The sequence below is a fragment of the Saccopteryx bilineata genome, chromosome 3, assembly GCF_036850765.1.
Source record: "Saccopteryx bilineata isolate mSacBil1 chromosome 3, mSacBil1_pri_phased_curated, whole genome shotgun sequence".
Classification (NCBI taxonomy): domain Eukaryota; kingdom Metazoa; phylum Chordata; class Mammalia; order Chiroptera; family Emballonuridae; genus Saccopteryx; species Saccopteryx bilineata.
The window spans coordinates 84,461,141-84,474,417 of NC_089492.1; the positions used below are offsets into that span (position 1 = coordinate 84,461,141).

The 13,277-nt window shown below is 36.8% G+C and overlaps 1 protein-coding gene across 3 annotated transcripts in view; it reads right to left on the reverse strand.

Annotated features, from left to right (window-relative positions):
- ASXL2 (ASXL transcriptional regulator 2) overlaps positions 1-13,277 on the reverse strand; it is a 121,933-nt gene that overhangs the window by 39,358 nt on the left and 69,298 nt on the right. For all 3 annotated transcript variants that reach the window (XM_066266646.1, XM_066266645.1, XM_066266647.1), the window contains 2 exons: positions 2,015-2,130; positions 334-466 (listed from right to left, as the gene is read on the reverse strand). In XM_066266646.1, the coding sequence (XP_066122743.1) occupies positions 334-466; positions 2,015-2,130 (249 nt within the window). The remainder of the gene's footprint in view (positions 1-333; positions 467-2,014; positions 2,131-13,277) is intronic.

Here is a 13,277-nt window from a genome sequence, read left to right on the forward strand (position 1 = left end):
AATAAGTGATATAGCATACAAATTAGTAAATCAACACAAATATACTAGAAAAAGGAACTTCCATTGATAAAGGGATTAAGAAAAAATAAAAAAAAACCTCATAGACAAGACAACAGTATGGTGATTACCTGAGGGAAAGGAGAGTGGAGGGAAGTAGGAGAAGTTAAAGGAGAATAAATGGTGATGGAAGATTTGATGTGAACATACAATATAATATACAGATGATGTATTATACAAGTGTACCCCTGAAACCTATATAACTTTATTAAACAATGTCACCCCAATATATTCAATTAAAAAAACTTCAATTGAAAAGACACCCCATGTACCTACCAGGTTTGGCAGTTACAGAGTCACTGGCTGCTTTGACAGTCTTCAAAGAGAGATGTTGACTAGAGGAGATGGACATGCTTGGCCTGCATTGCTGCTGCTGTTGCTGCTTCTTCTGCTGTTGCTGTTTTAGAGCCTATAAAAAGAAAACTGACTATAATAAACAAAACAAATCAGTTTTTAATAATAAAAAGTAAATGACTTCTTTTTAAGTGGTAAAGAGCCTGCAAGTTTTTGCTACTACAAACTTTAACACAATATTTTTGTTTTTATGTGTGTATGTATGTATGTACATATTTTCCCAAAATGTTCAACTGCTTTAGTTATAAGGTATGTGTATTTAAGATTTTAATAAATACTACAAAATTTTCTCCAAGTAACTATAACAATTTATATTCTATCAGCAAACTATAAGTAGCCATTTTTCTATACACTTGCCAAAACTTGATATAATTAAGATTTTTATACCAATCTAAGGATAAAAGTAGTCTACTATTTTAATGTTTCCTTAATTACTAGTGAGTTTATATTTACTGGTCATTTGCATTTCAAAACATTTGAAAGCAAACTCTTTGAAAAGACTAATAAAATAGACAAATTGTAGCAATTAGCATTGGGAAAAAAGATACAGAATAAATAAACAACAATAATAAAGAAAAAAGACATAAAAATACTATATACAACTTTATGCCAATATTTGAAAAAATCAGGTGAAATGGATCACTAAGAACAAAATCCAGGCTAAAAATCTTAAGAAAATTCCATAATATACTTAAAAATATATAACAAACATCTAGTTTATTTCAGAAAGCTAAGTCTAGATTAAAATTTAAAAATCTAGTCATGGGATTCTGTATGTTACTAGATTTAAAAAGAAAAGCTACCAGATTACCTCAATAAATGCTGCATAAAACAAAACAGAAAAATTCAACACCTACTCATAATCTGAAAAACCTCTTAGAAAATTATAAACAAATTAAAGTGATAAAAAAGGACATAAAGGCCCTTTCAGGAAATTTTCAATGGTTCTCAGAGTCGTTTTTTTTTTTTTTTTTTTAAGATTTTATTTATTGACTTTAAAGCAAGAAAGGAGGAAGGAATGGGAAGAATCAACCCATAGTAGTTGCTTCTTGTATGTGCCTTGACCAGGCAAGGCCAGGGTTTTGAACTGGCAACCTCAGTACTCTAATATCGTTTTTTTGTTTTGTTTTTTAATTTTTTTTTATTTTTCCAAAGCTGGAAACGGGGAGAGACAGACAGACTCCCGCATGCACCCGACCGGGATCCACCCGGCACGCCCACCAGGGGGCGATGCTCTGCCCCTCCGGGGCGTCGCTCTGTCGCGACCAGAGCCACTCTAGCACCTGGGGCAGAGGCCAAGGAGCCATCCCCAGCGCCCGGGCCATCCTTGCTCCAATGGAGCCTCGCTGCGGGAGGGGAAGAGAGAGACAGAGAGGAAGGAGAGGGGGAGGGGTGGAGAAGCAGATGGGCGCTTCTCCTGTGTGCCCTGGCTAGGAATCGAACCTGGGACCCCTTGCACGCCAGGCCGATGCTCTACCACTGAGCCAACCGGCCAGGGCCTCTAATATCGTTTTATTCACTGTACCACCACCGGTCAGGCCAGAGTCATGCATTTTTAAAGTAGGAGATTATACTTCTGATAAACACAGACTAGCTTGATTACCTGCTTTAGTGCCTTCTTGCTGTGCTTCTGTGATGGAGAAATGACTTTACCTGCTGGAATGGTGGGTGACGGGCAGCCTGACTGGGGAGAGGATGGCTGTGACAGTCTAGACGATACTAGGGGGAAAAATAACAATGAAAATTTCGTTATCAGACCTGATATCAAGCACCATTCCTTCCCCAATCATATGCTGCTACCTGTATTAAGAACTGTGACCAAACACTTTTGGAAAGGATCTTCTTTTTGGAGCTCTACGGCAAACAGCCTCCCTTTTCAGTTAATTTCCTCAGAAAGTTCTAGTGAAGGATGATAGGATGGGGAAGGGGTGGGTGTTAGTATTCATCACTTTTTTTTGTTGTTGTTGTTTTTTTTTTTTTTTTACAGAGGCAGAGATAGACAGGGACAGACAGACAGGAACGGAGAGAGATGAGAAGCATCAATCATCAGTTTCTCGTTGAGCATTGCGACTTCTTAGTTGTTCATTGATTGCTTTCTCACATGTGCCTTGACCGCGGGCCTTCAGCAGACCGAGTAACCCCCTGCTGGAGCCAGCAACCTTGGGTCTAAGCTGGTGAGCTCTTTGCTCAAGCCAGATGAGCCTGCGCTCAAGCTGGCGACCTCAGGGTCTCGAACCTGGGTCCTTCCACATCCCAGTCCGATGCTCTATCCACTGCGCCACCACCTGGTCAGGCAGTATTCATCACTTTTCATTCTTTAATTTTTCAGTAGAAATGACTGAAGAAGTAGGAAGCAGAATATAAACCATTAGTCACCAAATTAGAAAACCTTAGAAAAGATTCTAGAGCCTTTTGGACAGTATGTAAATCCTTAAAGAGTCTAACATGATATATAATGGATGAAGCCTGGATTGATAGAATGGGTCCCAGTTTTTCCTATTTTTTAAATAAAGGAAGTAAGGCCATTCCACCTCAAAATCTCTACCACAGCCCTGGCCAAATAGCTCAGGTGGTTGGAGCATCATCCTGATATGCCAGGGTTGTGGGTTTGATTCCTGGTCAGGGTACATACAAGAATCAACCAATGAATACATAAGCAGGTGGAATAGCAAATCAATGCCTCTCTTTCCTAAAAGCAAACAAACAAAAACACCAAACAGACCTCTACCATAGTTTTAATATTGTTATTCCTATATCGCTCTTAAATCAATAATATTAGGCCTACCAGTGTTGAGAGGGCACTTTAAATTTCTCTAACGGAACAAGGTAGATTTACAAAATGTAACCACTCTCTGCCACATTACTAGCTATTTTATACCTGAGAGTTTAGCCAAATCTTAGTCTTATGTGAATGACGGTCTTCCTCTTCAAGAGCCTATACCTCTTGTAATAAAGAACAATTGGGCCCTGGCCGGTTGGCTCGGTGGTAGAGCATCGGCCTGGCGTGCAGGAGTCCCAGGTTCAATTCCCGGCCAGGGCACACAGGAGAAGCGCCCAACTGCTTCTCCACTCCTTCCTCTCTGTCTCTCTCTTCCCCTCCCGCAGCCAAGGCTCCACTGGAGCAAAGTTTGCCGGGGCGCTGAGGATGGCCCTGTGACCTCTGCCTCAGGCGCTAGAATGGCTCTGATTGCGGCAGAGCGATGCCCCAAGATGGGCAGAGCATCGCCCCCTGGTGGGCATGCCGGGTGGATCCTGGTCAGGTGCATGCAGGAGTCTGTCTGACTGCCTCCCCGTTTCCAGCTTCGGAAAAATACAAAAAAACAACAACAAAAAAACCCAACAATTGATCTTTATGGTTTTATAAAGTTCAACAGTGTATTATTTATAAAAGATAAATTGTTCATTCAGACCTCTTAATAATAAAAATAGTAAAATAATCACTACTGCTAGTGATGACTTTGAAGAACGTATGTTTACTAATCCCATCTCCTTTCATAGCAGTTGGAATGAAAAAGTTTGATAGCAAAATGGCATTCCATGTTGTATGGGCTAAAGAGCTTTAAGATCCCATAAAGTATAAAATGCAGAAGTATTGTTCACTGGAATACACAAGTTTTGGAATACAGCATTTCAATGGACTCTTAGACATTCTAAGAAAATACACAGTAGATAACACTTAAAGAGGACAAAAATGGGCAATATTAAGATGACATATGTAGGTAGCTTTAGCTTTGCATCCCAACCCTTATGATGATTTATATGTGAGGAAGAACGAACAATACAGTAAGAGGGACATTAAAAAATGTTCATTGTACCCTGACCAGGTGATAGCCCAGTAGACAGAGTAACAAACTGGGATGTTGAGGACCCAGGTTCAAAACCCCAAGGTTGCCAGCTTGAGCATGGGCTCACCAGCTTGTCCGCATGGGATCACAGACATGACCCTATGGTTGCTGGCTTGAGCAAGGGGTCACTGGCTCAGTTGGAGCACCCATCCACCCTGGTCAAAGCACACATGAGAAAGCAATCAACGAACAATTAAAGTGCCACAACTATGAGTTGATGCTTCTCATCTCTCTTCCTTCCTGTCTCTCAACTGATCAATCAAGTTGGATAATTCCTGAGATGGCTGAGCAACAAGAAACCATATCCTCAGTGCATGCAGAGGTTGATCTGTTTTTAAAAGTAACAGCTTTACTGAGATATAATTTGTATATCACACAATTCAAAGGCTTTTAATATATTTGTAAAGTTGTGTGACCATCATAAAAAATTTTCATTATCTACTGAAAAAAACTGTGTATGAGTTATCTGTCACTCCTCTTTCTCAACTGTATGCTATGTTTTTAGTACTAGGCAATAACTAATCTACTTTCTGTCTCTATGCATTTTCCTATTCTGGGCATTTCATATAAATGGAATCATAAAATATGTGCTCTTGCGTGATGGCTTTTTTCACTTAGCATATTTTGAAGGTTCATCCATGTTAGAACATGTATCAATACTTCGTTACTTTTTACCACTGGATACTATTCCATTGTATGCATTATGTCACTTTTTTTTCATAGTTAATGTTCATTTGAGTTATTTCTACTTTTTTGGTCATTACAATGATATAAAGAACATTTGTTTGGGGAGATATTGTATTGAACATGTTTTCAATTCTCCTGGGTTCATTCCTAAAAGTGGAATTGCTGGGTCTTCTGTAAGTGTACATTAATTTTTTAAGAAACTGCCAGATTGTTTACCAAAATGAACACACTTTTCTAACAATTCTACCAGGAATGTATAAGATTTCTAATTTCTCCACATCCTTGCTATTTAATGTTTTCAAAGGGACATAATAAAAATAAAGTTTAAAACTATTAATATTTAACTATGTTTATTTCATTTTTTAATGGTTTGCATAAATCTGAAAGTAAACATTTCCTTATCTGCTTCAAATACTGCCTAAATATAAACAGAAAATTACCAAACCCCATTAGAAAATATAAGAATTCTACTTTGCAGCCTGGAAAAGAAGACAACAAGCTATCTGTAAATGCCATGGCAAAAATGCTTGGAATGTGTCCTTAAGGCAGTGGTTCTCAAACTTTTTGAAGTTGGGGCACATTTAAAATCCTACAAATAATTAATTGTAGGCGCACTATATACAAATTTCTGAGAAATATGTTATAATAATTAAGTCAAATATTAAAGAAAATATATAAAGTCCAAGTGTGCTTTTATGGTAATTAAAAGAAATACGACAAAATTAAATTTATTCTGACTTCAAAAAACATTATGTTACATTTTTTGAGTTATGCTTTTTAGAATTCATAAATAGGGGTTAAACATTTTTTTTAATGACAAAAAAGTTATCTTTTTATATATATAGATACATTCTTAGTAAGATTTAGTAAATTCAGCAGGACCTGGTGCAAATGTGTTAAGTTTTTCCATTCTTGTGTTTATGAGAAACATGAACCTGATGTGTCCTAGCAATTTCTTCAATGTTTGGGCATATATTTGAAAGGCAAACTCTCATTGCCTCGTCAATACATTGAAGAATTCCTTTCTTTTTACTCTTGTTTTGAGGGTAGAAAATCCTAATTCACATAAATAGGATGTTGAAAATTATAGTAAAATGTTCACAGCTTTTTAAGATATTGCCATATATTCTTCTTTTATAGAAATCCAAAAGGCTTTAAGAGACAATTCCTTAAGTTTAATCATCAATCCACGATCAGTGGATATAGCTGCCAGTTCTTCTTCTGCTAATGTGAAACCAAAATCACTTGAAGCTTCCATGAATGGGTTTCTAACACAATCGTATTATTATTCAGTGTTAGGTGATGGAAAATGCTATAAATTAAATTCTGCCCGTCAGCCTTCAAGTCCTATTTTATTTACACTTAACTTTTGCTCACTTCCAGAATCAGATTCTTCAATATAATGCTTCTTTTTGAGAAATCTATTCATTTTATTTGGGTATATTTATCTAAAAATAATATAATGATGTGTTAATAATAAATATAATAATGATGTGTTAACAAAAAGAGCGGTATTTCCGTAATGAAATGTTATAATAGAGTAACTATATTTATTTTTATATCTGGGCACATATTTCTCTGGAATACCATTGGGTACACCTGGAAATCTTCTAGGGTGCACCAGTGCACCCTGGCGCACACTTTGAGAACCACTGCCTTAAGGCAAAAGCCCTTTCTAACAAATGAAATAATAAACATATCTCAAAGCAAACTTAACTAAATAAATCATAAAGATTCCAGTACCTGCCAGTGAAGAACATCTCCCAAAGCTGACTTAAAGCCAACTACTGGTCTCATAACTTCTATGAAACTTAAATTTTGTCCTAACAATTAAATATTAAAGGCTAAGAACTACAAACAGCAAACAAGATTTAAATACAAAGATTTAAACACTTGTTGGGAAACTTATCTCTTGTGATTCCTTTTAGTGGCTACACTGTCTTCAAAAACAAATAATTTTATTAGAACAACCAAAAATTAAATATCTTCTATGTGCCCAGCAATCTGTGCTAGATTCACTGGAACAGGATTTTATTTATTTATTTATTTATTTATTTATTTTTAGATTTCACTTATTAATTTTTAGAGAGAAAAAGAAAGTAGGGAGAGAAACAGGAAGCATCAACTCGTAGTAGTTGCTTCCTGTACATGCCTTGACCAGTCAAACCCAGGATTTTGAACCGGCAACCTCAGTGTTCCAGGTTGACGCTTTATCCACTGCACCACCACAGGTCAGGCTATAACAGGATTTTTAATCCTTTAAGGTGGTTACAAGTTCTGTTTCTACCCCCATCAAATTTCCTCCAATTCTACCCTCTGAAATAACCAAATAAAATATAATTAGATTGCCATCCTTACTGGTATTTTTCTACACAAATAAAATTATAAAATGACTTAAACATGTATTTATACACAAATTTTATACACATTCATCTGCATATTGTGATACTATTTAAATTTTATGGATCAGGATATTTAGCTTGCCAAAGGGGACAACTACATAGTAAGGAGCACAGTGAAGTTTTAAACTTTGTGTAATTTTAGAATGAGTGTCTACTTGTAGCTGGCTGAATGGTAGTCACCAAAAAGGTATGTTTATATCCTAATCCCCAACAACTATAAATGTCATTTAGGAAAGGAGCCTTAGCAGATGAAATTAAGTTAAGGATCCTGAGAAGAGATTATTGTTCTAAATCCAATGGCAAGTGCCCTTAGATACATACAGAGAAGGCAATATGAAAACAAGGCAGGTAAGTCAGTAACCACAGAAACTAGAAAATACAAGGAACTGATTTCTACCTTGCAGAACCACTGTAGACATGTGAACCTGCTGGCAACTCAACTTTAGACTATTGGCTTCCACAATTGCAAGAAAATAAATTTCTGTTGTTTTAAGGCAACTTGTGCTAATTTGTTACAGCAGCTTTGGAAAACTAATACTGAACTTAAAACTAATTTTCTCTCTAAAAGTATTATTATCAACTCATATACCATTATATACTTGAAGTCAAAAGCAACTACTACAAATTTAGCACTCAAATTGCCCTCTTTTGGGATTATGGGAGCTCCTTCAAGTAGTAAACTATGTATCTTTGGAACATGGCTTCAACAGTATCTAACTGCTTCTTTGCAGTCTAGCACCACAGAAAGTCACAGGCAAGTTTTGTATAATTTCTTTGCCCAGAATTTGATCAGCTACTTCTAGAAGGAGCTGGTATCTTTTCATTGGAAATGGTACTAAAATACCATGTACTGCACACTTGTGCTGCTCACTGCTACTGGGTTTCCATTGGTTTTAGGATCTTTCAATTTCTGCAATAAGAGAAATCTTTTTTTTAAAAGGAGAAAAATTCATGCAGATATCAAATTCAAATTTTGGATAACAGGATTGGCACTTAACTTTTCTGATTTTATGTTTCTACCACTTTTCTTCTTTCCTGATAGTCCTGGTTCCCCAAAACATTGCTGTACTTATTAACTTGTTATTATCATTCTAATTTCAAAAAACACATACCAATTTAATTGCTGAAAATAAGAGTACTGAATGCAGTTTAAGATTTCTTTGTCTCTGAACTCCAACAGCTAAGACATAGCCTACAGTAACTTACTGTGGGAAGGGCAGCTGTGTTAGGCTTGCTCGCTGGTTTCCAGGCTGCAAGCACTTCTGTAGGGGTATAGGTGCTCTTCCCAAGGTAGATTAGAGCAGATGGCACTCCTACCAATGAGAGGTGTGGTTTGTTTCCTGATCCCTTGCCCTCCACTGTGAAAAGCAGATTCTCCTTTGTTTTCTTTTCTTTTCTTCTTTTGGCTTGCCTATCTTTGCGAACCTCCAATAAATTTATATGGCTTACCATTTTCAGGCTCCACAGTTCCTTTACCATCTGCCTGAATTCAACACAAATCTGCATGGCCACAACCACCGGCCTCACACTTGCATATGTTGTTATACAACAAATTTGATGTATACTTGAGTTTGCTTTAAGTTGTTTCATATTTCTAGATAGTATATTTAATTTTTGTTTTAATTAAGTAAAGCTATAAAACAAGCTACTTTCACATAAGTCTAACTCCCACCCTTGTCTACAGTACTTTATTACCTCTTCCCTGTAGATCATTTATATTAGTTTTATTTTTATTCTTGTGAAAACAACATATATATATGTATATGTATTTTAATACCTTTACTTATTTCTTTAAACAAAATATTGTGTATATTAAACTGTCCAGTAACTTCCTTTTCTTTTTTTTGAGAGTGAGAGAGGCAGAGAGGGAGAAAGAGGAACATCGAGCTGCTTCTGAATGTGCCCTGACCAAGTAATTGTACTGGCAACCTCTGTACAGGTATGATGCTTCAACCAAAGAGCTATCCAGGGCCAGGGTTTTACTGATTGATTTTTTAGAGAGAGAGAGAGAGAGAGAGAGAGGAAGGGATAGAGAGAAAGGGATAGAGAAGAAGAGAAAGGGAGAGAAAGGGAAGGGAGAGAGAAGCATTCATTAGTTGTTCCACTCAGGCATTCACTGGTTGCTTCCTGTGTGTGCCTTGACTGGTGATCAAACCCCACAATCTTATTGTTTTGGGACAATACCCTTAACTGACTCAGAAAAGTGGCCAGGGCCCACCAACCTCTTCTTAATTAAGATATCCTAGGGAATATTCTAGAACAGAACAAAGAGATCTTCTACTTCCCTTTTAAGAGCCACATAGAATTCCATTGTGCAGATGTAGCACTTCTTCAACTAGACTTTGATAATATTTTGTTTTTGCTCTTACTACTCCAATGTCTTAACCAAGTGGTTCTCAAACTTTTTGAAGTTGGGGCACATTTAAAATCCTACAAGTAATTGTAGGTGCACTATATACAAATTTCTGAGAAATATGTTATAATAATTAAGTCAAATATTAAAGAAAAAATATAAAGTCCAAGTGTACTTTTATGGTAATTAAAAGAAATACGACAAAATTAAATTTATTCTGACTTCAAAAAACATTGTTACATTTTTTGAGTTATGCTTTTTAGAATTCATAAATAGGGGTTAAACATTTTTTTTAATGACAAAAAAGTTATCTTTTTATATATATAGATACATTCTTAGTAAGATTTAGTAAATTCAGCAGGTCCTGGCGCAAATGTGTTAAGTTTTTCCATTCTTGCGTTTATGAGAAACATGATGAGCCCTGATGTACCCTAGCAATTTCTTCAACGTTTGGGCATATATTTGAAAGGCATACTCTCATTTCCTTGTCAATACATTGAAGAATTCCTCTCTTTTCACTCTTAATTGTGTTGAGGGTAGAAAATCCTAATCACATAAATAGGATGTTGAAAATTGTAGGAAAACGTTCAAAGCTGTTTTAGATATTGCCACATATTCTTCTTTTATAGAAATCCAAAAGGCTTCAAGAGACAATTCCTTATCTTTAATCATCAATCCAAAAGCCCTACCATACATATCATCTTAACTTTACACCAAACAAAGGATAGAAGAAACTTGCCTCCAGTCTTTCCAGGGAACATGGAGGGTAATGTAAGCAATCCAGCACCACAGCTTAACAGCCTTTTGCAACCTAATCAGGCAAGTGAGGTGGGGGTTGGGCAGACTGTCAGTTTACAGCCAATTCCCCACACCTCTGTCCCCCAAAAATCTAAACTCCAAAAACCCTGTTGGTTTTTTTGGTCCCCAGAAGGCACATATTTCTCTGGAATACCATAGGGCACACCTGGAAATCTTCTAGGGCGCACCAGTGCACCCTGGCACACACTTTGAGAACCACTGTCTTACCAGTGGTTCCCTAAGGTGTTGTACAAAGACCACCACCATCATTACTTAAAAATCTGTGGGAAATGGGAAATTACTGGATCCTCGTCCAGATCTACTAAGTCAGAAACTCTGAAGAGAAGGCCAGGAATAGGCATCGTAACCTCTGCAGGTGATTCTGAAGCATGCTCAAGTTTGAGAAGCACTGGTCTTAGATATGCTATGCTATTTTGCTTTTTTCACAGTATATCTGTGGATTGATTCTTAGAAGGAGGTTTGCTAAGTCAAAGGATAAAAACATACTTTCACAAAAACAGAAGTTTCTGTTGTTAAAGACCTATTCTCAGGTTTTAAAAGAAATTTTCATACATTTTCCTTTAGTACTTGGTTTTCACTTAAATACTCGCTTTTACCTTTTCTATATCTTTCATATGTCTGGAATTTCAACTGAGATAAAAAATTTCAAGTTTATCCAATACTCAGATCTGCACACAGGTAGTTCTCCCTTCTCCTGTCATTTATTATAACAAATGGTTACTTGTGTTGAGATAAATACTTCTAACATAATGTTATATAGGCATACCTCAGGGATATGCAGGTTCAGTTCCGGGCCACTACAATAAAGTGAGTTGCACCAAGTTTTTGTTTCCCAGTGCATATATAGGCATGTTTACACTACACTGCAGTCTATCAAGTGCACAACATTAGCTTAAAAAAAAAAATATATATATATATATACATACCTTAATTTAAAAATAGCTTATTGCTAAAAAGTGCCAACCATCATCTGAGTTTTCAGGAAGTTGTCATCTTTTTGCTGGTGGAGGGTCCTGTCTCAGTGTTGATGGCTGCTAACTGATCAGAGTGGTACTTGCTGAAGGGTGGGGTGACTGTGGCAATTTCTTAAAATAGTACAACAGTGAAGTCTACTGTATTAACCAACTCTTTCTTTCATAAACAATCTCTCTATAGCATGCACTATATTGTTTGACAGCATTTACCCACAGAACTTTTTCAAAATTAGAGTCAATCTTCTCAAAACCTGCCTCTGCTTTATCAACTAAGTTTATGTAATACCATATTATAAATATGTATTTTGTGGTCATTTCAACAATCTTCCCAGCTTCTTCACCAGGAGTAGATTCCATCTCAAAAACTATTTTCGTCTGACCTGTGATGGCAGAGTGGGTAATGCTTGGACCTGGAATGCTGAGGTTTGCTGTTTGAACCCCTAGGCTTGCCAAGTCAAGGCACATACGAGAAGCAACTACTATGAGTTGGTGCTTCTCATTTCTCCCTCCTTCCTCTTTCCTTCTCTGCCCTCCTCTCTCTAAAATCAATAAATAAAACCTTAAAAAAAAAACTACTTTCTATGCATAGAAGCAACCCTCACCCATTCAAGTTTTATCATGAGATTGCAACAATTCAATCACATCTTCAGGCTCCACTTCTAATACTAGTTCTCTTGCTATTTTCACCACATCTGCAATTATTTCCTCCACTGAGGTCTTGAATCCCTCAAAGTTATACACAAGGGCTGGAATCACCTTCTTTCAAACTGCTGTTTGTTGATATTTTGACCTCTTCCCATATACCACAAATGTTTTTAACAGCATCTAGAATGGTGAATCCTTTCTAGAAGATTTGTTTACTTTGCCCAGAATAATCAGAAGGATCACTATGTCAGCTATAATCCTATGAGAAAATGTAAGTCTTCTTAGTAAGACTTGAAAGTTGAAATTACTCCTTGATGCATGGGTTGCAGAAAGGATGTTAGCAGGCATGAAAACATTAATCTTGTTGTACATCTCCATCACAGTGCTTGGATGACCAGTTGTATTGTTGATGAGCAGTCACATTTTTAAAAGAATCTTTTACTGAGCAGATCTCAACAGTGGGCTTAAAATATTCATTCAATAAACCAAGTTGTAAACAGATATGTTTTGTTGTTCCATTTTTGTCCCAGGCTTTGTTGTTCCGCTTTTAAAGCCCAGGAAGAGAAGATTTAGTATAATTCTTAAGGACTCTGGGATTTTCAAAATGGTAAATGAGCATTGGCTTCAACCTAAAGTCACCAGCTACGAAGTCACTCTGTCCTTTAAAACCAGGCATTGACTTTTCCTCTCTAGCTATGAAAGTCCTGGGTTGCATCTTCTTCCATTATAAGGCTGTTTTGTCAACACTAAAAATCTAGAGTAGCCGCCTTCACTGATTACGGTACCTAGATCTTCTGGATAACTTGCTGCAGCTTCTATATCAGCACTTGCTGCTTCATCTTGCACTTACATTCTACAGAGGCTGCTTCTTTTCTTAAATTTCATGAACTAACTAACCTCTGCTAGCTTCAAACTTGTTTTCTGAAGTTTCTTCACCTTTCTCAGACTTCACAGAATTCAAGAGATTTAGGGCCTTGCTCTGGACTGGGGCTTTTGCCTAAGCAATGTTGGGTCTGGTTTGATCTTCCATCCAGATCACTGTAACTTTCTCCATACCTGCAATAAGGTCTTCTACTTTCTTATTATCCATCTGTTCACTGGAGTAGCACTTTGAATTTCTTTCTCTCCATGATATGTCCCT